The sequence below is a fragment of the Platalea leucorodia genome, assembly GCF_965183815.1.
Source record: "Platalea leucorodia genome assembly, chromosome: 10".
NCBI lineage: Eukaryota > Metazoa > Chordata > Aves > Pelecaniformes > Threskiornithidae > Platalea > Platalea leucorodia.
In genome coordinates, this window is record NC_138832.1 from 3,071,302 (window position 1) to 3,096,633 (window position 25,332).

The 25,332-nt window shown below is 36.5% G+C and overlaps 1 protein-coding gene across 1 annotated transcript in view; it reads left to right on the forward strand.

Annotated features, from left to right (window-relative positions):
* The window catches only part of LOC309595686 (connector enhancer of kinase suppressor of ras 2-like), a gene marked incomplete at its 5' end in the record, with an annotated part of 209,411 nt that overhangs the window by 178,295 nt on the left and 5,784 nt on the right, over window positions 1-25,332 (forward strand). The window contains 5 exons of the mRNA XM_082322943.1: window positions 1,324-1,372; window positions 5,030-5,078; window positions 6,472-6,647; window positions 8,137-8,210; window positions 15,661-15,732. Coding sequence (XP_082179069.1) covers window positions 1,324-1,372; window positions 5,030-5,078; window positions 6,472-6,647; window positions 8,137-8,210; window positions 15,661-15,732 — 420 coding nt within the window. The remainder of the gene's footprint in view (window positions 1-1,323; window positions 1,373-5,029; window positions 5,079-6,471; window positions 6,648-8,136; window positions 8,211-15,660; window positions 15,733-25,332) is intronic.

The following is a 25,332-nucleotide window of genomic DNA, read 5'->3' on the forward strand; positions in this document are numbered from 1 at the left end:
GGACCTTCTCCAGGGGTTTGGAACCCCACACTGCGCTCTGCAATAGCCTTTCTGCGAAACGAGCAGTATGCCAGTTTCCCTAACACAGGGATATCGATGTTAAAAAGCATAACAACTAAGCTGTAGCAGCAGTTGGAGCCTACATCAAAGTTAGTTTGGGAAAGTTTACTTGGTGTTCCTTTGGTTGCTAAGAGGTTCTGTTCTTTACAACGGGATTGTTTCTAGGCCCACAGAAAAGGGTCACCACACTTCCTTCCAATAGCAAATGTAGCTTGCATTCCGTGTTTGCCAGCCAAGAAGCTACTGTTAGGATAGCAGTACTGCAAAAATACTACTGTTTTTCTGATTATTTAAATTTTCTAGTTAACTGCTAAATAGCTGTGGTCTTTATCAATTTCCTGTTTTTAAGTGCTCCCAGAATATGAAAGAGGAGGTGGTGGGGAAAGAACAGAACAGAAGAAGATATTAGACTTTCTCTGTACCTGGCAAACATATCTGACAGTCATGTCAAATTTGGCCTAACAGTTACACGCTTATTAATGTCTGGGTGTTTATACACGTGCTTACATATTGCTAAAGTTAAGATACCCAAAAATTAGCTCAAAGGAAGACACTTACTAAGCAATTTGGGTTATTCTTGATTTGATTCTGTAATGACATGTGAAGGAACCAACTTTGCAAAATATGGAGCGTGTATCTTTCCTAAAGATCAGAATATCAGTTCAAATACATATCTGTAAGCTGTTACATTTTAAAATGCAAATTACTCTTAAAACAAAATTGCTAAATTCTTTATTTGTATTTCTACCTTCTTCCTGTTTAAAAATACTTATTCTTTCCCATTTTAGTCTGGACACTATGAATCCACTACACCTGTGTTAAATGTGGTTGATGCTGAAAAAAATGCACAAATACGAGTCAGCCCTGCAACAAAGAACCAATGATTTATATGTCCTAAGACTCAGTCCCTAGGAGGGAGGAATTGTGTTGGTTGTTTGTGAATCTTAGCTGATCAGGGTTGAGCATTTTTAGGCCAGTGATTGAATCAGAACTAGATATTCCTGGATGAATTATGTGTTCTTCAGTCAGAATATTAAGAATGATTCTGTGTTTCTTAATAACATTAACACTGTTCATTGAAAACAATGGTTAAATTTCCAAAGGGCCTCCTGTTTTAAGTGCTACATTTTGAATAATTCTGAAACATGATTACATCTGTAAGTATACATTTGGAAATGCATAGAGTGCGTGTGTATATGCACTACTTATTCAGATTATTTCTTTGCTGTAGTTATTTGACATCTTTCTTCCTCTCTGTCCTAGATATGCTAGTTCTGCCATTGACCGTCAAGGAAGCACATCCATGAGGAAGGTAATGATTTATAAATGTACTTTAAAAACCAAAAAATCCCTAACAGTTCAATTCATTGTCATATTTTTAAAAGATACTTAAGGTATCACAAACCTTGACATTTGTCTATATCATGAAATATCTGAAAATAAAAAGCTAGGAATAATTTCCATATTCAGGAAAGTAGCTACTGCAACCACAGCAGGTCAGTGTGTGTGCAGCACTTTTAGTTAAGTTTAGTAGGAACCTCAGCGTGCGTTCTAAGGTATGTACTAGTTTTGGGAGGAGAATCATAGAAATGTCTAGGTTGGAAGGGACCTCTGGAGGGAAGGTTGCCCTGGAGGAAAAGAAAATTTTAAAACCTCTTAAAATATTTAAATAGTATGAATACTATGATAGGGAGATATGGGATTAAGATTTTCAAAGATTTTTGTGGTACCAATTTTGAAGGTCTTCAGTGGAAAATATCTAGACGTCATTTTTTATTTTTTAGTATTTTGAAAAATATTTCATACAAAGGACAAACAACAGAACCTTCATTTACAGAATGCCTATTTCTTCATTCTGACTTAGCACTTTTTTCACTAAGTAGATGCTAAATAACTTTTGAGAGTTGCTAAATGTCATTCTACCTCCCAAATATTTACAAAGTGAGGCTAAAGACCAGTGGCAATAGCGGAAGATGCATGACTAAGTTTTCTGCAGTTTGTGAAAACCTGCAGTTGGGTTTATTGATACGCTGCCTCTATCTGCCAATCCCTACCTTGCCTGCTGCCGCCACTGGAAAACACTTGGACCTGTGGCTGTTCCCAGGGATCCTGGTACTGCAGATAATCTGATACACATAATCTGAGGAAATCAGCACTATGTGCGCTATGATTTGTGCGCTTTGCTAGTGAATGCACTGATGGCTGTGTTTGGAACTTGTTAATGGTTTTCCTTAAAAACTCCTAAGGCTCAAAACAGCAGAGAGGCATGCAACCAGGTTTGCATTAATAGGCTTGGATCCCTTCGTGCGGACAGGTAAGTGAATCTCTAGTCTCCAGGGCATTTTTTAAACATAGCATAACTTTTCATTTGGTGATTCTGTGACAGCATTCCTACTACTACACTGCAATTATTTTGAGGTCCCATTAATTTAGCTTCATGTAGCACAGATTCAGTTCTAACACCTTTTTTCTTTTTCCCCATGGTGTGCTTCTTGTTGGGTTTGGGTGGGAAGGCGTGCATTTTGTTTAACACTCTACTTTGTGTTGAGGTTTTGAGATGAGAACTTAAATGCTGGCAACCACAGCATGTTCTCATATAATCTGTCTGTTTCCCATAGCAACTCTGAGTCATTTTGAAGTTGCAAGTTCTGACTGTTTTCTTACAGTGTTTACCACAAAGTTAATTATATAGTAGTTCCTTTATCTTTCAGAATATGAAGCTTGACTTTTGTAAGTTAGCAGTGCTAATTAAGTACTGATTCCCAAGCTATTGCAAACCTTTCACTTTCTTTAGTTTTCTTGCCTTGAATACATTGTATGTGTGCATAAACAAAACATAGTAAGACTAATTAACTTTTGTTTTTAGGAGAGCTGATATTTTCAGCTCTCCTTGATTTGTTGTGCTTTTATTTCATTATTTTTAAAACTTTTATATGGAATGATGCATACCAGTTTCTGGTGAGTATCCTAATGCATATATGCACCAGTTTCTCCATTTTTCTTGCAGTTCTTTAAATTTAATCACATATGAAAACTGTAATTTAATTATAGGGTTTTATTTCATCACTCTATTTTTTAGCCCAACTTGTGGACAAATTTGGTGATCTCTTTTTCAGGAACAGATACCTGCTGTTTCCTAATGTGTTTCTATGCAGAAAGAGGAACATTGAACAGACTGTTTCAGTCACAGTCACCACAGAACTCCAGTTGGCACAGTATGACTGACCAGTACTGCTGCTGTGGCTTACAATACATCATTTAAAAAAAACAATATTGCGGTGCATCTTTAATACTTTCTCACAGACTTACTTTTGTTTTTTCATTTTCTGACTGTTTTTACTATGTTTCCTGTAGCACAGGAGCAAGCATTAATCTTTGTCTTCTCTAGTGCTCAAAACAGAGATAAACTTGCAGCTGTCAAGTAAATGGAGAATATATACTCTCTTACGGGGTTACAATGCATATACACTTACAGAGCTTGTCACCTGTCAGAATTACAATATTTTCGCGAAGCATTCATGTAGTGTGACTGGCTGGGAGGACAGCCTGGGATAAACAGAACCCAGAAAGCTGGTGTGCTCTGAGCCAGCTCTCTCAGGAGTCAAGAATTGCTGATTTCTGCAAGTCACGAGAGAACGTTCATGCTGTTCAACGCTGTAAACTGGCTAAATTGCAGAAGGGTTACAAATAGGTCTGTGCATGTGCAAAACAACTCCCCCCTCCTCTGCTTTTACTTAAAATAAAACTTTGCCTCTCCGGCAGTTGGAGTCCTGTTTTCAGCTGTTGCTTTTATATAGTGCTTGAGCTGTAATCCTTTGTTATCCTAAATATGAATTTAAACAGTTTTTTATTTTAATTATAATCCTCAGTTGTTTTAATATTGCGACATTTAAACACTTATTTAACATGTTGTACCACAGTTATTAATAAGGACTGTTGTAGCATGTGGTTGCTTTCTGACCGCATGGTGAGGAGCTGCTGTAAGGGAGGGTGAGCAGTCAGATGATCTGCGGGAGATGGTAATTATCTGTAGTCACACCACTAGTTAAGATAGCATGCAGATATCCCCGTCAGTGACAGGCGCCCTTCCTCTAGGCCCTCTGCTGAGCTGAGTGGTATCTGTCACAAAGGAAAAATCGAGAAGATTAAAAAGATGGCCCTTTCTATGCTACCCTTTGCCTGGATCGGCTGGTTTATCGCGCTGTGAATGTCTGCTGGTTTTTCGGCTGGTAACAGCGGCAGCAGTTACCGATCAGGCAGCTACTTCATTGTGTTGACCTGTAATTTTTCCCCTAGCATTTACATGTTTGACGTAAATCCTTACCATCTTTTGATTAGTATCCCTGTTTTTAAAAGGTTTAAATAGTGAAATGTTTTTAGGTTTTTCTTAAGAATCTGTAATGATTTTACAATGCAGCCACAAAAGAAAGAATTTTTTTTTTTCTCCTCAGACTTATTCTGTCAGCCTACCAACCTAACAAACTTAATCGTTTCCTATGGTTGGAAACAATTAAAGAACATGACTTCAACATGTCCTTGAACACATGACTTTACACATTAACTGTATAATGATTGTGGCGGATATATGTTTTTGAACAAATATTTGTATAACTATCTCTTGTATGCTTACAACAAACTTCAAGTATCATTCGTTTTGTTAGGTCACTCACGTGAGTTTATATTCTAAGCTTTCAAACTACTGCATAACTGTTCATGCAAAGAATCATTAATGGTTTTATTGCAATTGCAATGAATAACTGAAAAAAAATGGGGGTTTAATTCACAGATTTAGCACTGTGTTGTTTTCTTTATGGTGTTTATAACAGTAGTAAGACAAAAATGAGATCATATGATAACTGATCCTATGATAACTAACCCTAAGATAACCGTGGAGATGGTAGTGAATGCCAGATGTTTCATGTTACTATTACCTGCATTGGTTTTTCAAAAAAATTTTTTTTCCTTACAGTCATTCCATTACGCTTCCCTCAGGGTAAAAAGCAGAAAATGGTCAAAAGGTAACTTATTTGAGTTAACGTTTTGAAACTAGAAAATGAGACATCTTCTCTGATAACAAGTGATCTGGGTCAAATGCCAAAGTTCAACTTAATTCAAATATTTTTAAATTTGATAGTAAACACCAAAGTAAAATACCAAATTAAAATACCAAATAAATGTGTTATAAGGTATAATATTGCTAGACTCAGTGGTAAAATTTCCTCTGACTTAAGTAGAAGAAAGGTAGTATCTGCATATTTTGCCATTTCCTTCTGCTCTGTTTCTTTATCCATTCATGGCCTATTTGAGACTGTTAAAACAATGAACATATGAAAAATAGTTACAGCATAATAAATTTCTATGAAAGTATGTGGCCCGTGAGGTTGCTTTATTCTGTTTGTTGGTTTAGTCGCCTTCCTATGAAAATTTTCCTTTTATTGCACTATACGTTTTTAATACTTCTAAACCTGACCAGGACACAGCACAGTATCTTATTCTAAAAAGAGCAAAATGTTAAGAACTTGGTTGTGGAATGTTGCAGAACAAAGGATGGTGCTTTGATGTTACCTAAATCTCTTCACTGTTTCACAGCTGTTGGACAAATACAATTCTTGTAGCAATATAAACTTGATTTTTCACAGAAAAATGTCCAATATTTTAAGGAAATTTCCTACAGAGTCTTTTTCAGGAAAAATGATACCATAATTAAGGAAAAAAACTGTTCTTATTGATATTTACAAGGCACGCTAAAATTTTAAGCCTTTCAATTAGGATGTATTGAAATAACAACGACAAAAAACCCACTCTTCCTGGTGCTGTGCCTTTAAATGGGATGCAGTGAAGTTAAAATATTGTTGTTCGGTTAAATTCAAGACAGAAGAAATGTAAGCATGTGCATTTTTATGGAAGTGGATGATCTTTCTTTTTTATTGACTATAAATACTGACTATAAAAATTGAGTTTCAAAATTCCCAGAATTTGACAGGCCTTCTATTGCTAAAATAGTAACAGAAGCTATGCAGAAGTAGTGTTTACATCTGTATACAGGTTATGTCATACTCTGAGTTTCAGAGTGAGGGCTAAATGAATACAGTTTTACTTTGGAATGATGATGCCCGTCTTAATCAGATAAAAACACAGCCCTAAGAGGAATGAACCCTCTACAGATTAAATAAACCATTACATAAAACAGGCTCTTTTTATTTTGCATTCATGCTTAAACCAAAATTGCAGAGCACTGTTGAATTTGGAAATTGTTCATTCAATCTTCTCTCCTTGAAACTGGAGAGGATTTGGCTTGAAGGATTTTGAACTGTATCATCATTAAAAATTAGTAGTGTGTTTATCTTGAGAAGAATAGTTCTTCCACTCTTTCGTTCAGTGAGGTGTCTCACACTATTGTCGCCTTCTCAGGGAGCTCTCTAACGGGTGGGAGCAGAAGACGGATTTCCTGCAAAGACTTGGGGCACGGAGACTGTGAAGGCTGGCTGTGGAAGAAAAAGGATGCCAAAGGTTATTTCACACAGAAATGGAAAAAGTACTGGTTTATTTTGAAGGATTCGTCCTTGTACTGGTACACAAACCAGAATGTAAGTATACTCTGTGTTTGGAGGAAGCCAAAATTAAACCTTAAGCTTTATAATTCTTTTGAATAAAGTCTATTTTTACTACATGGTAGGATTTGTTAGTGAACTGCCACTTTAATTGCCAGGTCTGGGTCACTCTAGCTGGAAATATTTCAGTTGAAATTATTTTTTAAAGTCTCCAAAGTCCACGTCCAAGCTTAATAATATAGCAGATGTTCATGGCACTCTTAAAGAAATGAGTATGTCAGCAGTTAATACTTTTCCACAGATACTATTTATTTGGACTAACACCGTGTTCACTCCTTAGTTTCAGTTGTGTGGGGAGATATATACAGTGTAACCACTCATGTTAGTTAAGCATTATGTGAAGCAGATGTGAAAATCTGAATTTGTAGATCTTTTTATCTGAAAGTTATTCTTATATAGATGTTCCTCGCTTTTTGCTGAATTAGTCTGGAGTTTGCAGTTTCTCATGTGTAAAACGCTGTTCTTGGCAAAATGTTATTGAAAACCACTGGGCTTACACTTGTGCAATCTGCATATATGTAGGAAAAAATAATGGAGGGGAGAAGCCAAAAAGCGTTAGACTGCTATTCTTCCATTCGCATGCATTGAGCCTCAGTGCCTGATCTAAACTGTCTGCATACAGCCTGCTTTGATTACTGATATTTTAGTACATACTTTCCATTTTCTTCAAGAGGACAATTTTACTAGCATAATTATCCTCAGTTTTAGTATTTTCTCATCAGCCCAAACCAGTATTGTTTCAGGCTGTGGATGGTAAAAGCCTTCAGGTTTTGTGTTGTACATTTTGTTTGTTTGACATTGTCACAAGCAAGGTGGGAGTCATTATGTTTCCCACTGATTTTCAGTCTGTTGTTTACAGCCAAGCCATAACTCATAGTACACTTGCTAATACTTTTCAAAAATCTGACTGGTGTTAATATGTCTCCTTGCTTTTCCTGGTAAATTACTTCAAAAGAAGCAAAAGGTGACAAGAGATACTTTCTAGTTATTACTTTTCCATTTAATCACTGGTGAGCTCGCTGTAGGAACTTCCTCAATTATTATTAGCAGGACAGATGGTCTGCACAATCGTGACTTTAAAAGGAGGCATCCACAACACAGTTTTAAAATGTAGACTATATGATGAAGAAACAGAGAATTCTTCTCTGTAGTTGATGTCTGGAATGCTGTTTTAGGTGCTGTATCTGGTGCTGAAAGGTTTTCTGTAATCTTCAGCAATGGGGAATTAGGAGGACTGCAGCTCCCTTAAGAAACTGTCAGTTTAGTTACTTCATAAAAGTTATGGACATTGTATGATGCAGTAAATAAATTTTTTTTAAGTAAAAACATTATGGGGAAAATCTGTTCAGTATTTCAATTGACTGGATGGTTGTTCTTAGCATAAGACCCCAATGGCTAGTGCTCACTCCTCTCTTCATTAACTCTACGTTCTTCTTCACCATCACTTTCTCTTCTCTTTTGATAGGATGAAAAAGCAGAAGGATTCATTAGTTTACCTGAGTTCCGGATAGATAGAGCCATTGAATGCAGAAGGAAACAGTAAGTAATGTGTCAATTATGTTTATAAATTGAAGGATCGCTCTCGGAAGTATACTATGTATAGCACTGAAAATTTGCAAAGCCCAGAGAAGCAAGTTGCACAGAAAACCTTGAAATCTGCAAATAATACATAATAGATCCAGTTAAGCCTTAGTGTTTCTTTTTATTATAAAAGATAAAACGTAATGTAAATTCCATAAACTGTTTTACAAAGAATTGGATAACTCCTTGGTCAGCTTTCCAGATAGCCCAGTTACAACTTCAGTTAAATAACTAAAGCAAAACCCAATGAATATGTTAGGCAAGAGATAAAACTTTCTTAGGTTCAGTATGGTCATCTTGATAAGAATCAAGTGTGCAAGAAGCAATTACCATAGGAAATACCATTAAAAATATCATAGCAAGGGATGGTGAATATAATCTCCATTTTCTCCTTTATGGAGGAAGCTTACGTACCCAATATTGTGTTATTCTCAACTGCTAAAATATTTAGGTTCCATATGTAAAACGAACATTGCATTATTGCTTATGTGCATATTGCTACTGCTGCATTATGCTCCCAGTAAAAAGCATATGCTAAGCTTTGCCACACTTAAGGCATATTTAATAACAGACACTCATTGGGAATTGTTTGCCAGCAGTGTTGGCATTGGATTTCATAGCTGACAAACAGCAAGTTTAAGAGAACAAGTCTAATGCTTTGAGACTAGCGCTTTGCCGGTATCTCCTGAATTATTTGCATGTCTCTTCTGTATGCTGCACCTGGATTTTTAAAACGTCCCATCATGAGGAGCTACATAGAATAGCCTTAAAGATACGCTCTTGCTAAAGCTTTCCTAGTTATAACTAAGTATCCTGAATTTTTGTTGTACTTTCCCAATGACTAAATGCAGTTTTGGTCTGAGGAATACAAGTCCTACACCTATGAACACGTGTACAATAAAAATACTGAAGATATGAATTACAATAGAGACTGCTCATCAGAAAATGAAACCTCTTCAATTGCTTGTTCTTGTCTGGAGGTATTATTACTGCCTGTCTGAGAATTAGGAGGCAGTGCATTTATACTTCTATAACTCCTTTCAGCTGAGGGTATCACTGCAGAAATTAAACATGAACTGAGCACTATAAATTCCTCTGAGGAATTAGTAGATATTAATAATGATATTGAACAAAAATACAGGAAAAATAATACCCCTTTGTTAGAATATAAAACACTTAACAAATTTCAGTGAATTAACCAAGATCAAACAGAAGGTCATTGTGCACAGCTAGAAATAGCTTCCAGAGCTTTGCTCTAAGCGTTAGAACACATTTCCTCAGAACACTTCTTAGAGAACCATTTCTGTAGGGTATATACACAGGGAAAAGTCCGATTAACTAAAACTTTTCACGCTGCTGAAAACTGTGTACCTTCAGGCTTTGAATCCTTTCAGAAAGAGGTAGGTCCAGAGGTAAAAGTATAATGAAGACGTTGAAAGTATTCCCTTTGTTCGCTGAGCTGAATTTCCCTTTGATTTCTTCCTTCATGCACTATCATTTATATATTTCCCCCATCCTAAAAACTACACCTTACATTTGCCACTGGTTTACCTGCTCCATTAAAAACTGCAGAGAAAGCAAATCCAGTGTGACGCGCACTTACATTTCAGTATATCTGGCATATGTGACTGGAGGGCGCTGCTTGTGCTACAGCCAGCTTTAACCCACAGCTTCTGTAAGTGCACTGCTAAAGCACTTACCTGTCCTCTTCTGCGTTGTCTTACCGAGGACGGGACTGAGCACGATTGCCATTGCCTGATTCCACTGAAGAGCTAACAGTCCTGGTGAGCCTAGGGACAACTTCTGTGGTTGGATTCTTCTGCATTCTTTTTGCAAATAAACGCAAAAATTTGCATTGGTGACCCATTTTGACCCAGCATATTCTGGAACAATTCTGTATCACGCTCCGTTATTCTCTCTGCTAGACTAGAGGGAAATGTTTCAGTTTGGATTTTCTTGCCTCCTTTTCAGAAAGCTAGTGAAAGACAAATTTCACAGGATCAGTTCTCACTTCTTTCCACTTTGTCTTTTTCATTTAATAGCGGGGTTTTAGTAGGTGCTGGAATGTAACCTAGAATTCATTGCAAGCTGGAAATCTGAAAATATAAATCTGGTTGTGTTCTTACTCACTTCTATATGATTGAGTCCATTTCAACATTAATGCAAAAGCTAGTAAAACAGTTACCTTGACAGTTAATAAGGACAGGGGCAAGAAACATAGTTCTTTCCTCTTTTTTTTCTTTTTGGTAGGTTCATCTGTTTTCAAATCAAAATTGCCTGAAAAGTACACTTAGTATTTTAATGCTTAAAGAAGTCCAGCTAAAATCACACTGTTAGTTTTCTTTCAGCTCTCTCAAAAGCAAAACTAAGAACATTTTGGGACTCAGCTTGGATTTCCCCTCAAATTTCTGTTATTTTCAGAGCCATCAATGTGAAATGTTCAAACCTTATTGAACAAAAGAACTTGAAGTCTTACTAGAATAATTACTAGATTTGCCTTTTCCACTGTTGTTTGAGATGGAGAATGCTGTTTTATAGAATGACCGTTACTGATGTCCATAGTACACATGGAACAAAATAGCCTTAAGAAAGCTTTCACAAGAATATATAATAATTGAATGCATTACTCTGTATGGTTTGATGATTTGCCTCACTAATGCATTTAATGAAGGTACCCTGATTATTATACGAATCATGGCATTATCTCAGACTGGTTTAGCTCTCCAGGCTATATTTGGATGTAGAATGACCTTGTCCCTGTGAGAAGAGGTTTCTTGCGTTGACACTGAAAAACTTTCCGCTGCTTTTAGGCAACACCTGCATGATCATACTGTATTAGAAATCTTATTTAAGTTTGTGTGATGTGGCATGACATGAATATCATGTTATTTTCAAAGATACTGATAATTACAATGCCCCGTGATAAAGGTGATCCACAAGACTAAAGATTAATGGAACTACGTACATAATTAATCATTGTTAACTAGTGCTTTGCCTGAACTTTCAAAAATCTCCACCTAGTGAAAATTTTCATTGCATAATTAATACAAATCTAGGTCTTAAATTTATGAGAGCATATGCCATACTGTTGGCACTTCATATTGAAACTGTGTAGTCAGAATTCTATATAAATGTCATTGATATAGCATAGGTAGACATGAAGTTATACCTTAAGGGTTGCTACAGTTTCAGTAATTTTTATTACTTCTTCCGAAATGAACTTGACAGTCTTGGTAGAGAGCAAACCAAAGGTGAGCCACCAGCAGGCCCCCACAGGAAAGAAGACTAACAGCTTCCTGGGCTGTGGTAACTGGAGTGCAGCCAACAGACGACGGAAGTGGTTATTCCCTTTTACTTGGTGCTCAATACACTACATCTAGATTATTGCGTCCAGTTTTGGGCCTCCAAAACAATCCAAAGGTAAAAAATATAGGTATCGTTCTTCTGCATTATTCATATTTGTCTATAGATCTAGAATTATTTCCCTGGAGACTTTTCTGCAGTTCTTAATGCTAGTGTATCTAAATGCTTCTCTAATAATAATCTTTGTGACACTTCTGGGAGATGAAGGTGGTTTTATTGTCACATTTTGCAGCCCAGAAACAGAACTGCAAAACATTTAAATCACAAGTTTCCACAGAATTGAGATCTTCATTTCATAAGAGTAAAGACCTGTTTTCTTCAGAGTATGTAAATATATAACAGTACAATACATTATTGCGGCTGTAAGTGCTCTCCATTTCAGTAAACGATCAGAATATCAGACAAAAAGATATTGAGGAACATTCATGTAGTAACCAATTATTAAGTCTGTTTGCTGTGACTTAGCATGTGAGAACTCCTTTCCGTAAGCAGGAAGACCCGCAGCATTTAACTGCTTTATCCTTCAAAAAAAATCTTGCTCTCTGCATTTTATGACATATTCACAAATTCCATAACAACTGCGGCAGGATTCCTACAGAAAGTAGCCTTATCTGTGGCGCAATCCTGATTCACCTCTCTAGCAAGTCCGCTCTGTACCTGAATTGAGGTAGGGTGCCTGTGAGAATATAATATTCAAATACATAATCATAGATTGTATCACATTACAAGAGGACAGTGGAGCCAAACTGAAGTTGTTTATCACACTAACTCTGACTTATTCTAACTTTTAAAAGGTTGACTTTGAAACCCCAATATTGTCATTTTAATGCTTTTATGTATGTAAATTTCCTGTCTAGGAAAATAATCCTATTTACAAGCAGAAACTCCATCATGTGATATTCTAACAGGATTAATCAAGAGGATTAGAACCTCTAGATCCACCACATAATCCTCTCCAATTCGAGCCAATACTAAAATCTCAGAAGTGGAAGACGGTTGGGCAAATGGAACACTAGAAGGTGGAGACGTTGCACAGAGTTCAGACCAACACGAAACAGAGTGCTGACATTGCAGCAAAAAATACATCCGTGAAAATAGCATATCATGCTTAAATAGTATAACAATGCAAGAGTATTTGTTTAGTAATGACTTTCTATTTCGAGTATTAAAAATTAAGTTCTGTAAGGAACTCCGGTAAGAAGGTATAGTATTTGTTAACTACTGTGTAATTAACAGCGCGTAATGTGCCACTCTAATATATGTGTGAGTGCATAAGGACATACGCAAAACTATTTCACATTTCTTATTTGCAGACAGGTATCATCTGTTCTGCTAGAGCAGTTGGAGTTGCTGCTAGTCAGCCAGCATAAGGGGAGTAAAAAGTTCTGCATTAAGAAGTAGGAGACTAAGAATATTTGACACTAAAACTGTATTATACTAATTGGCTAAAAGAAATCATACATTTAAATGTATATATACATATATACAATAGTATATATACATATACTTAAAGCTATATTTATATAATGATCAAAATCTCTTGCATTCAAATCTTAAAATTCAGTACGTATAATTAACAAGCCTATGCCATCTAGTGGGCATCAGAAAAGCTTCCTCCCTCTCCGGGATTTCTCATATACTCACTATTTTCATTTGCAAAATACAAGTAGCTGGGGAGATGGGGATATGCAGTTGAAATTATCAATGTCCGGATGCCAAAACAATACTTAAATACCTCTCAAATCTCTTTTATGGAATGAAGATGTTTTATGATAACCCTCTGTGCAAAGGTAAACTTACCCTTAATATACTCCTAATCTCACGAAAAGGGAAACTGCACATGAATACAACTCTGCTGTTATCCATTCTTCTGTAGAACTTTTGTTAGGAAAGCCTGTTACTGTGTGCATTTGTGTTAGTAATATATATAAGAAAATCAGTGTGCCCAAGTGAAGCTGCTTCAGCTTTTATTTTTGTCTCTGAAAACTGCAGTAAATCACAGTAATTAATAAAGCAGTCATTTGCATTTAAGCTATTAATAGCAGGAACCCTGCATCACAGGTTTTTCATAATGCCACATGTATGATTTCTAATCTAATTCTTATATCTGGTAATTACCATATAAATGTCAGTATTTTAACGTAAATGTTATGAATGATAGTGTGGGTTTTTTAAACGTTTGCCAACTAATCAAAGTAATAGTCTTTAATGCTCTGAGTTTGTGGTTTCCCTGACAGCAACACTCCTTTTAATTATATTCACACAAAAAAATTGTTAAAGGTATGATTATTGTTCTTAGCAGTTTTCAAGTAACTGCTCAACTGAGGGGGAGCTTAGGGATTATACCATATAAAAGCATTAATAAAAAGCATTTTTATGTGAACTAGAATCATCCATGCTGTAAGATTTTGAGCTTGATTATTATCTCATGCATGTAGGCTGCGCAGACTACGATGCAATGTAGTGACGTCTGTATATAGCCAGTCTAAAGCGAGAACCAGACCTTGCCTCACAAAATCAGTAATATCGAATTGAATCACACTGGCCAAGGGGCTGGTGAAGGAATTGACAGTTGAGGAAGGAGAAAGAATATTAGCAATGCACAGAGCAATGTCATTCTTACAGCTGCCTTTTGTCACGCAACTGTTCAGTACCTCAGGTCAGAGTAGCCCAGAATATAGCATACTATACTACTGATATTGTACTAGTTACACAAGTGAAACAGTACAGACTTTTAAAATTATGTTAAACCTGTTGTGATATGCTTTTGGAACTATACCAGTGATGTCTAATTTCACTTGCACTTTTCAAAGAACTTCACTCTATAAATTAACCTTTACATAAATTTAAAATCAGCCCAGGGAAAACAAACAAACAAACAAACAACCCACAACTATGAGTTCTTGAATCAAAAGCTACCTGTGAGAACAGACCGTGCAACAAAAAAAATTAGTGAGCTACATCACACTGACCATGAACTATAATGTAACAATAAATATAAGGTTTAAGTCTAAATATTGGCAACTCTGTTATTTGCTAGGTGGCAGATGAAGAAACTTTAGCTATTAATGACTCACAGTGATGGCAGAAAAAATACAGAAAAGATGAGTAGATTAAGATGAAAAGTACCTGGGATACGTTTGGGTTTAGGGTAACTTGACAAAGCAATTGCTGGAATTAGAACTGACTACTTGAAGAGTTAAGACTATTTAAGGAACTTCTTTATTATGATCTACTTCCAAACAAAGCAAACCTGCCACTTTTATTCCCTAGATCTTTCCATATGTTTCCCTTAAGCTCAAATGGAATGAAAATTATAATTAAGGATTAAAAAAAAATTGTATTAAATTTAGGAAACATTAATTTATTTAAGCTTATTCTAGAGATCTTACAGTCTTATGACTAAGTAAAGAGAATTTGAGAGTGCTGCATTTTTAATGTCATCTCCAGTTGAATGCAATTAGAGGATGGTTATTCATCTTTATATTCCTTCTCATTTATTAACATAAAATAAAATAAAATTCTGGATATATTCATGTATATCCTCAGAATCAGAGTGACAATAAAGATATGAGACAGTTATAACACATAAGTTGGCAGCCCTCTATATTTCTTTGAGCAGGACACAAACCACAGTCATCTAAATATGTGAGAAGAGGTGGAGGGATCAAACTCTTATTCCTTTAGAGATCTTTGGAATATGACTAATACTTACTTAAATATACTCAATAAGATTTTCAAATTCACCCAAGAAGTTCTTAGATGTATAACGTCACTGGTTATTGAAAAGATTTACATTTCTAAGACGTTCAAGGGCTTTTGAAATGTTTACAAAGTACCAGTTAGGTTCACAAATGTAGATGTGATCAGATCAGTAGGAATCCATCTCTTAAGTTTATCCAGCAAGATTCAGAGTGAAGATGCAAAATGCCTATGAAACCTGTAACATGCCGAAGAACCATAGAGCCTGTCAGTCTTGCCTATTTGTAGACAAACTGTTTGAAAGAAAAGGTATTTTTTTTTATTCTTTGTGCTTATTTTATAGTGCCTTCAAAGCATGCCACCCCAAAATAAAGAGCTTCTACTTTGCAACAGACTGCCTTGAAGAAATGAATAGGTAAGTTATGTTTCCTCTTTATCATGGTACTCCAATAATTGAAAATAATATTTCATCTCGCATAGAAATATACTCTTGGAGCATGATGTAATGCTGATTGATAGTGTCCTCAGTCCTCCATTAATTTTAGTACATACATTACATTGTGTGGCTTGCTTTGCTGAAATTTTCTGTCGTGCCACATGCCGCAGTTCTGCAAAGGTGTGTTAGGAAAGTTAGTTTTGTTGGTCTCATGTACGTTCATTAGAATTTTTGTTTGTTAATGGGCATAAAGTTTATCACGCTTCTAATTTTTTGTTGATCAAGGCTAGAACTATTAATGTGGGATAAAAGTTTCTGGTATATAAAAACAATGCATACGTACCAAAGCTCATACTTAACAGAATACCCACATGATGGGATAAGATATTTTAAAGTTAGCTCTACTGACAATCCCCAGTAATGTGACATGATCGAAAACCAGAGAAAAGCAATCTGAAGTAATTTTCTAACAGGAATGGTATTGAACTAATGAGATGCATTTATTTTTCATGCCAGAATTTGAAAGAAAAATAAAAATAAAAACCAACTCTCTCTCCCCCTAAGGAAAAAAAAACAACAACAAAAACCAGTAGTAATTTATTTTATTCATTGTATCACTGTCCCAACAAGGAACAGAGGCTAGCAAAGTTAAATTGTTGGCATTGCTGTGTGTTTTTAAGTGTCCTTGGATGTGCTGGGAGGGCGTTCAAAACTTGACTGGACAAGGCCCTGAACAACCTGATCCAACATTAAAGCTGGCCCTGCCGTGGGTGGGGTGTGGGAACAGATGACCTCCTGACGTGTCTTCTAACCTAAATTACTCCGTGCTTCTATTTTGTGACTCAGTGATGAAGGCAGAGGTTAGATAAAGGTGGGGAGGTACCTTTGATCCCCAAAGGCAGAGTCAAATGTTCTACCTCCTCCTGTTACTTCAGTAATTTGTTTATTCCCAGCTGAGGTAAAAAGCAAGGACACATGGGACAACGTTACCATACTTTGAACTCTTAAATCTTTTCTGGCGTAGGCTGCTGAAACTTTGAGATTTCATTAGTTCTTCCTGTTCGCAGACTTAGAAAGATGCAACCGTCTCAGGATACAGCTGGACTTTTTTCTTTGGAATACTAATGTCTAAAAATTATTTTTAAACTGAACATTTATATTCTGTGGTTTACACGGCCCTTCAAGAAATACTGTATTGATGTATAAGACTGGCTGTATTGCAACAGTTCAGGCTAGTTCATCATCCACTGATGAGGATGAGGTTCAGTTCTCAGGAGCACCTTGCCGTGGCTAGCTGTTATGTTTGGGATATAAATCTGCTGAAAAATATTTTTCCAATGTTAATAATGTTCCATTGTTCAGTTATAGAACGTGACTGAGATTTGTTTGCTCCAAAACTGAAGGGAGGATCTTCTGCTATTTTTAACTATGCATGGTTTCTCCCTTGATTTTAGCTGCTTTGATAGCTATGATTTGTTGAAGTGCCATTGATCATATCTTTCTATTATACCATAAAAAATTCTGACTCAAGGAAACCAGGAAGTCTTGACACACATTCAATAAACTGCTCTTACAATATTCATTGATTTTTCTACTCTGGGGAGCCAAGGAGGCTGTCTTTATGACAGTTTATAGCCTTCGTGGAGAGTAACAGTTGGAAAGGTGCCAGGATGTATTTTCATATCGTACTGCCATGTTAGTTTGGAATTTATGAGAGCCTTTTTCCTGGAGTTTTGGGTCTGCTTCCCGTGAGAAAAGACAAAGGGTGAACTTTCTCTTGAAGTATTTTTCTGCAGTATTTTTCCTGCAGAAATGCTGTTCCTGTAGAGTAATTGTAATTCACCCCCCAGCCCGAATGATGGATTACTATGCTACCTCTGTAAAGTCCCTGGGCATCCCCTGCAGCCTTTACATGCTTCCTGGAATTACTTCTCCCAGATATCCTGTGTGAAATTTGAAATGATTCATAGATTCATAGCAAGATTCATAGATGAAAAATGCACTTAAAATACTAATTTCACAAATCTCTGTCTTCCCAGCAAATTGCTAACCATGTAATCTGAGGAAATAAGGCAAATACTCTGCATGGTATGTCTCACTCCTGCTGTCACCACAAAATTTCAATGGATTTTCTATGCTGACAGAAGGGTAAATCTTTCAGGCTGAAAAGTAAAGGAGTTCTAATATGGAGAAGAACATAGTATTTCTTTATTTGCTATGTGGGGAAAGTATGCCCATTCTTCCACTGCATTTACCACCAGCTTTTATTTTAACAGCTGTTTTTACAGTTTCTTACTTCAGATTCACCGTTTAATAACTTTTTTCCACTCCAGAATATTTCAATCTGCCTTTAATACTGCATTGCTGTTGAAAGAATTGTATACCAACGGGTAGTAATTGATTTGTATGTAGCAGATAGAGTTACTCAGTTGCAGCTGGATTTTGCCTGCTGCGTTGCATGGTGCAGACACTTTGGTTTGCAAAATTAATGCTCATGCTGTTTTGTCAGGTCTTACATGAGCATAGTTGTGTTCTTAGAAATGAATTAATAATGAAATTGATGAGCTCATCTTTTGCTTGCCACGGTCACGGGGTACTCCAAGCTTGTTAAAGGCCTTATTTCCCAGAAGTGCTTCATCTATTGCCATACCATGCATAACCTGTTTATGGCTTTAATACTCTCAAGGAAATTAGCATTGAATTTAATATGCAGTTGTTTTACAATATCTACTTTATTGATGGAAGTATGCAGTGCAGTGCATTTACAATCTCCTCATGGACTCCAAATATTAAATTAAAAAAAAGTTCCTGTTTTAGGCTGAATAATTTGATCACATTTGATTTGAATAACTGGGTTAACTTTGCAATTTTAATAACTCCCATAAATCTTTTGCATTTCTTCAAAAATATAAAAAATATCTGCTACCCACTGAAACAGAACGATGATTGATTTCGTAGGGGTCACTCCCAAAATTTTCCAAGTAAAGACCTGAAATATTCTAACACACTATTTTCCTTAAAAAGAAACTGTGTGAAAATTGAAGTATTCTGAATTAAATCTCTATCGATTATAAGCAAATTTCAGGGTGCATATCCTTTGTATTTTCATGTATGGAATATAACCAAGTGAGTTACCCAAGGCTTTCCCTAAATCATCCTGTTTATTTCTAAAGTTCATTCAGCTGTCTTCCGTAAATTTGGGGCGTGTTAGTCTCCTTGACAGATCTTGGCCAAATCAGATGATGGGCCAGTATTAATGCATCTTTTACAGTTTTAATTTACTTTCAATCTTCACTTACAAATAAGCTAACACCTAAGAAAAGATCTCGGCAACTAAAAATTTCAGACGTACGCCCCTATTAGACATTACCTCTTTTAAACAAGAGTTCTGGAGAAGTGAGCAGGAGAGCAATCATGTCAGATCTGCCTGTCCTAATTTAACAGCTCTTTAACAAACAGAGCCAAGTAAGTTATTAAAGAGCTCTTACTGCTCAGTCCCTTACCCGATGAAAAGCAAGGAGATAATTCTGCAGGCCATGAAGGGTACTTTTCAAATAGAAATCCCTGAAAGGGAGAATCCCAATGGTGGTGTAAGTAAACATAAACGGCAGGTTTTCCCCTTCTTCCTTTATGGTCCTATAAACTTGTTTCAAATCCAGGAGAAGTAGTCCATGCCCAAGGCCACTTCTGTCCTCCAATTTATTGTTCTCACATAAAAGCTCATAAGTTGCAGCACAAGTAAAACAGTTTTCGGATCAGAATTGGCTGCAAGCCCCAGAGGCTGGATGAAACCATGATGTACATGGGAGCGAACAGTGCAATAGCAGAGCTACGGTGCTCCGTCTGGGCAAAATACTGCGCCAGGAAGTACTAGTACAGAGCTGCAAGTCTTCAAAATCCCCCTTTTTTTGGCTAGCCACATAACTCCTTCTTTCTGCGACTTATAGACTACTTGCCTAGACTTGTGAACTACCATTTCCCCCTTAATACAGTTTGAGAACCACTGGCTTGTAGCATTACACTAAAGGAGTTCAAAGGAATTTATAATACACAATTGCAATTATCCAATACACAATCCAAATTAGCATTCAGGTGTAAATTTATCCCTAACGCTCAAGGGTTAGGATTTGCATTGACTTTCTGTACTAGTTTAAATTACAAAATTAACTTAATCAAATTCTGCTGTAAATAATACCATTGTGAATTGGTATAGTTCTCCTGGGAGTCAAAGAGTTCAACTGCATTTAATATAGCAGATTTTGTGATTGCAGTGCTGTACCTCTCCGTGATGAATGAACGCGCATTACAGTCATATATTATGATGTTATGCTGGAGAAACTAGATTAACACTGCAAAATCTGAAGTTTTTAGTATTATAAGTAAGTAATATACTTAATTAAATAAGCTGGGTATTTAACAGTATTGTTAGGCCTATTTGATATGATTTCTTTAAGAGTATGTGGAATTAGAATTACATAATTTCACAATAAATCATCCCATCTCTTAAAAAAAAAAAAATCCCCTCTAAAACCCAACATCCCCCCATACCTTTTCAGGCCATACTAAACTCAGTTCTTTTGCTCATAAAGAACGTTTCATTTCTCCAAAGCTTTCTTTTGGGCCAATCATTGGCTGAAAGCTAGGGTAAAAGCTTGAATAACTGAGTAAAATTACAGCATGCATTAAATGTTAAGAAATCCTGGCTTGGATTCACTTTTACAGCTTTTCATCCCTTACCCGTACTTTCATAAGAATGGTAGAAAGACACTCTGGAGAGTACGACGTGGTTGCAGGTGCTGAAGCACAGGCAATGTCCCAGCCAGCGTAGGAAGCGGTAGGTGCATGCAGCAGCCAGTACTCGCCTTTAAGTGGATGCCCAGAAAGTTTGGTGAATTATCCAGAGTAATACGGTAAATCCGATAGGACAAGGTTACAGTAGGGTGGAATCTGGTATCCACATTTGACTAATGAAGAAAAGATCTTATTGTCATCTTAATAGATTCCTTTAAGTATCAGCTTGAAACTCCAAGCTTGACATACCAATGACTATTCCTTTCTGATTTGCCTAAGCGGTGTTAGTGCTGCCACAAACGTGTTTGGAAATGTGTTTGGAAATCGGCAAGCGAAGTTCCAGCTGAGTGAGTTCTGCGACTGTTTTGGTAGATTTCCTTAGGGTTTATTATTGGTTTTATCTGAAATTGTAGTCTATCATAAAGTTATTGTGTGCGTATTCTCTGTGATACACAACTGTATTTATACCATAAGACGCTATTTCATTTGTTACCAGAAGGGTAATTTATTTGCTACAGAAGCAGTGAACTTTTTTGTCTATCATCCACTGCGGGGAGAAAAAAAAAATCCCATTAAGTGCATGAAGTAGATGCACATGCAAAGAGGGCATAAATTGCCATGGTTCACTTGTCAACTCTTAAGCTGTCTGGGGCTTTTTTCGTATTTTTCCAGCCTGACAAATCTAAGAAGACAATGCATGAAACAAGATCAACAGAGTCACGTCAAATTATCAAATCAGGGAGTACTTACAGTTTACTCCATGAATGATTTTACTTAAGAAATTACAGCAACTGTGACAGATAAAATAGTAGAAATACAGGCTGCTGAGAGTTGATATATTTGGAGAGATGAGCTCATTGAGAAGACTCTGCTCAGTGTTACATTTCACTGTGAGACATCAGTTATGTTTTTGGGCTGCTTTTGGGTTGAGGAAAATCAAGGCATCATTTAGCCATACCTATTGCAGGAACCTTTATACTGTTAAATGAATATATTACCTGTATAACCTTAGAAAACAGTGAAAATAAGTTACCTTAGGAACCAAAATGGGAAGCGTATTGATTTTTTAGCTGTCCAGTAAGAAAGACTGGTCAGGAACAACCCGGCACAAGAAGTACAAAATCAATTTTAAAACATAATTCTGTATTGCAAAGAATTCTACCGTGAATTCTGGAATCCAATTATCCCACTGATGTAAAAAAAAAATAATACAGAGGTTTTAATCAGACATTAAATATAAGTTGCACTGAATAAATTCTGTGTATGAAATATGTGGTTCAAGGGAATCTATATTTTAATAGACTCAAAGATAACTCAGATTAAGTCAAATTTAACTTCCACTTTAGTTCTGGTTTTTCCTTTTAACCAAATAGTCTCAAGGGTAGATGCAATCTCAAAAGCGAAGATACGTTCCTGCACTGAAACATTTATAATACAAACCTGAGATGACATACAAGTGCAAGTATTAATTGATTAAATGATGCAAGAAAGATAGGAAATATATAACTATTTATTTATTCTATCCTTTAATGCCTCAGTATTTCATTGATTTCATTCTTAAGGGAACATTTAACAGAAAGAAAGAGTGAAAGTGGATAGACTCTTTCTTGAATTTACACCTTTTTGGAATATATCCTTTATTTACTTTTTCACTTGAATTGAATAGTTTCTTCTATATACCAGCCATCTTATACATGCAAAAAGTGTATGCAGCATTGAGGATATTAGCAAATAAATTTTATTTGAACCACAGAAACTTGGTACTTCCTGACCTGTTCCCCACAGATTTATGGGAGGGTTTTAGCTACAACCCTAAAAATAAGTTTTGCACTTCTTTTTTAAAAAAATGGTTACCCTCTTGCCTTTGGTTTTTATTCTCCTACACTAAACATAATAGTTCTCTCAAATTTATTATAACTGAGATTGTCCAAGTTGTTTAGGTTTTTTTACTTGTGCTCTTTTCCTCTGGACTGTAGAAAGGAATAGCCAAGTGGGTAAAGTGTGATGCCACCATGAAAACTATTGTTGCATTCAATCCCAGAACCTCACGCTGACCTTGGACTGGCTCACCACCATGCTTGGCAGGAGTAAATGATAACAGTCAGTAAACAGAAACTTTCTGCATTTGTACAATGAGTAATGGCATATTCTTTTTTTTAATATAGTATGTTAGGACAGCGAAGCTATGTGAAATTGTTTCCCCAGTTGTTTGGTCCACTTTAACATTTTCCAGTGTTTTTATCAAATGATCAGTAAGAGAATGTGCTCCTGACAATTCCGGGCGTTTCAAGCATGACTCACTCTTCAGCAGCAAGTTTTGATCATTGTCACAGCTACTTAGGTCACCCCTGCCCTCGGTGCCTCTGCAATCATCACTTTCCAGGCCCGGGGGTAGAACCAGACTCTCAGAAGAGGCCCTGGGCTGTAATCCCCTGGTACTAACCAGAATTATCGCAGTAAATTTAACTTAACTTCCTACCACGCAGCTCTGTTTTATCCCAAAGCAATGACAACAGTGTCTGTTTGTAGTCAACAGAATTAATTAAAGCCAAGTCTGATTTATTTAGAATTTAAACCATGGAGACAAAGTACAAAACTTATGTATTTAGATGACTTTACTTGAGGTTTACCTTTCCCTGCATTTGGTTCACTGACGTACGGGCAGCAAAAAATAATTAATACACTTCTTGGTCCCTTGTAAGTTGTTGAAATGTACCTCACTGAGATCGATATTATATCTTATGGAGATGTTGTACCATATTGAAGGTAAAATGTTGTAGCAAAGTATCCTTGGGATATTTAGTACGGCTCCTTTTCATCACAACTAATTTCTATCTAGAATGCAAACCTTGTGGTTCCTTGAGCGGCCTAGACTCAAATGTAGTGAAGCGTGCTGTTTAAGTTGTTTAATTATCAAAATAAGAGAGCAGTTGAAATTATCAAAGAAAAAAGGTAGGGTTTTGCGGGGAAGAGGAGGCCAACTTTCTGCCTCAGGGGGCCAAGATATAGAGAGATGTGCATGTAAGATTGCTATACACTTACCTGCCAGAATCTCTCATGTCCTTTTGTGATCACATGAAATTCGAAGAGCTATTGGGGTACAGCTATATAAACCAAACTGGACAAACGATCTCCTGGGTTTTTTTTCACTATAGCTGCTTGTCAGGTGTAGCATGCAGCCTTGCATTGCGTGACCTTCAATTAAACATGCAGCCATCTATCCCTTGGAGAGTCCAGTTCTGACACATACTCCCGTTGCCTTCCTGAAAGCTGAGATTTGCCTGCAGGGCATTCAGTGCAGAGTTCAGAACCAAATGGCTGAGTTTCCAAGCTTTCCACAGAGAACTTTTTATAACCTTGACTGCCTGTTTTCTTAAAAATGAAAGTGGTTTGCTCATCAAGTAAATTCATCAAGTTTACACAGCGTTCCTTTTGAACTGAGCTTGCATTTCCTTGGGAAAAAAAAGTTAACTGCAAGAAAAGGATCTGTAATCTCAGCACTTCTATAACTCCTGATTAACCTCAAAAACATTCACCCGTGCTTTTTTTAAAAACACAAAACCTAAAATTGAGATTCTTTTTCTTTTATCAGAAGAGATTTTATCATTATAAGCCACTGAATGTCATCAGATAACCCTTTTTGTTGTCTTGACAAAGACCTAACTCTAAATTGTGGTAAATGAGGTAAGAAAGTACTTGTAACTGTAGCTGGGGATCTTCTTGCCCTTTGGAAGAGAAAAATCTGCGCAGTTTTAGAGAAGGAAGATTACCTTCTGCTAATTCCAGATTCGGACATTGAGGCCATATGAGTAAAGCTGCTACTCTGTGCATGCTAAGAATATCCGTGTTCTCTTGAAGGTTAATATTAACACGTTGACTGTTATCTATATATGCTTCCAAGATCTGAAACCCTCAAATTAACAATGAGCAACAAGACAAATTTGGCAAGAAATTTAAGACAACATAAATATCCATTCACTGACCACCAAAACGGCCGAGTCTGTTTTAACTTTGAAAATGGTAATGAGCCCTAATTTATCATTGGTCCTTAAGCAGAACCTTAGTTGAAGTCGCTGAGGCATTCTGCTTAATTGCCAAAGGCATATGGTAAAGTATGACTGAAACTATTTTGCTCCAATGCTAATGAGTTTAGAAATTCAGGAACAACTGTTGAAAAAATAGTGAATACAAATGCCTAATAATGAGCAAGGGTATGATGTCACTTCAATTACTGCAATAAAGAATATGCCTTTCCAGAAGGAAATGTCAAGTGATCAGCATGCCTTTGTTGAATGAAATTACACTGGTGAGCGCTGTAGAAAAGCTTTTCTGTAAACCCTGTTAATCCATTTGAAATTTACTTCCTTCATGATAGAGATGAGTTATTGACATGCTGACATAAACAATGTCTCCGTAAGCAGTCCTAACCCTGCAGCTGGTATTTGTGACAACTAATCATCATTTCCATTTTTATTTCCAATTTGCCCACTTCTGTTTTAATACTGAAAGGCAAAGCAATATTATTGTACAATTCTTTACATTTTCATAGTTTTGCAAGTAAATTAAACCCTATAACAATTCCCTGCAAGAAGTAAATGTCGTTGTCCCCTTTGGATACTTATGAAAGCCACAAGATATGTAGAACGATTTGCTGAAGGCCGGACAATGAGTCAGTGTTAGATCCAATATTACAGATTAAGATCATTGCTCTGAGCAACCGCAGAGCGTTGCTTAGACCGGGAGATCGATACGTGCAGAACTGTGGGCTATTTTTAGTGGAGGGTTCGC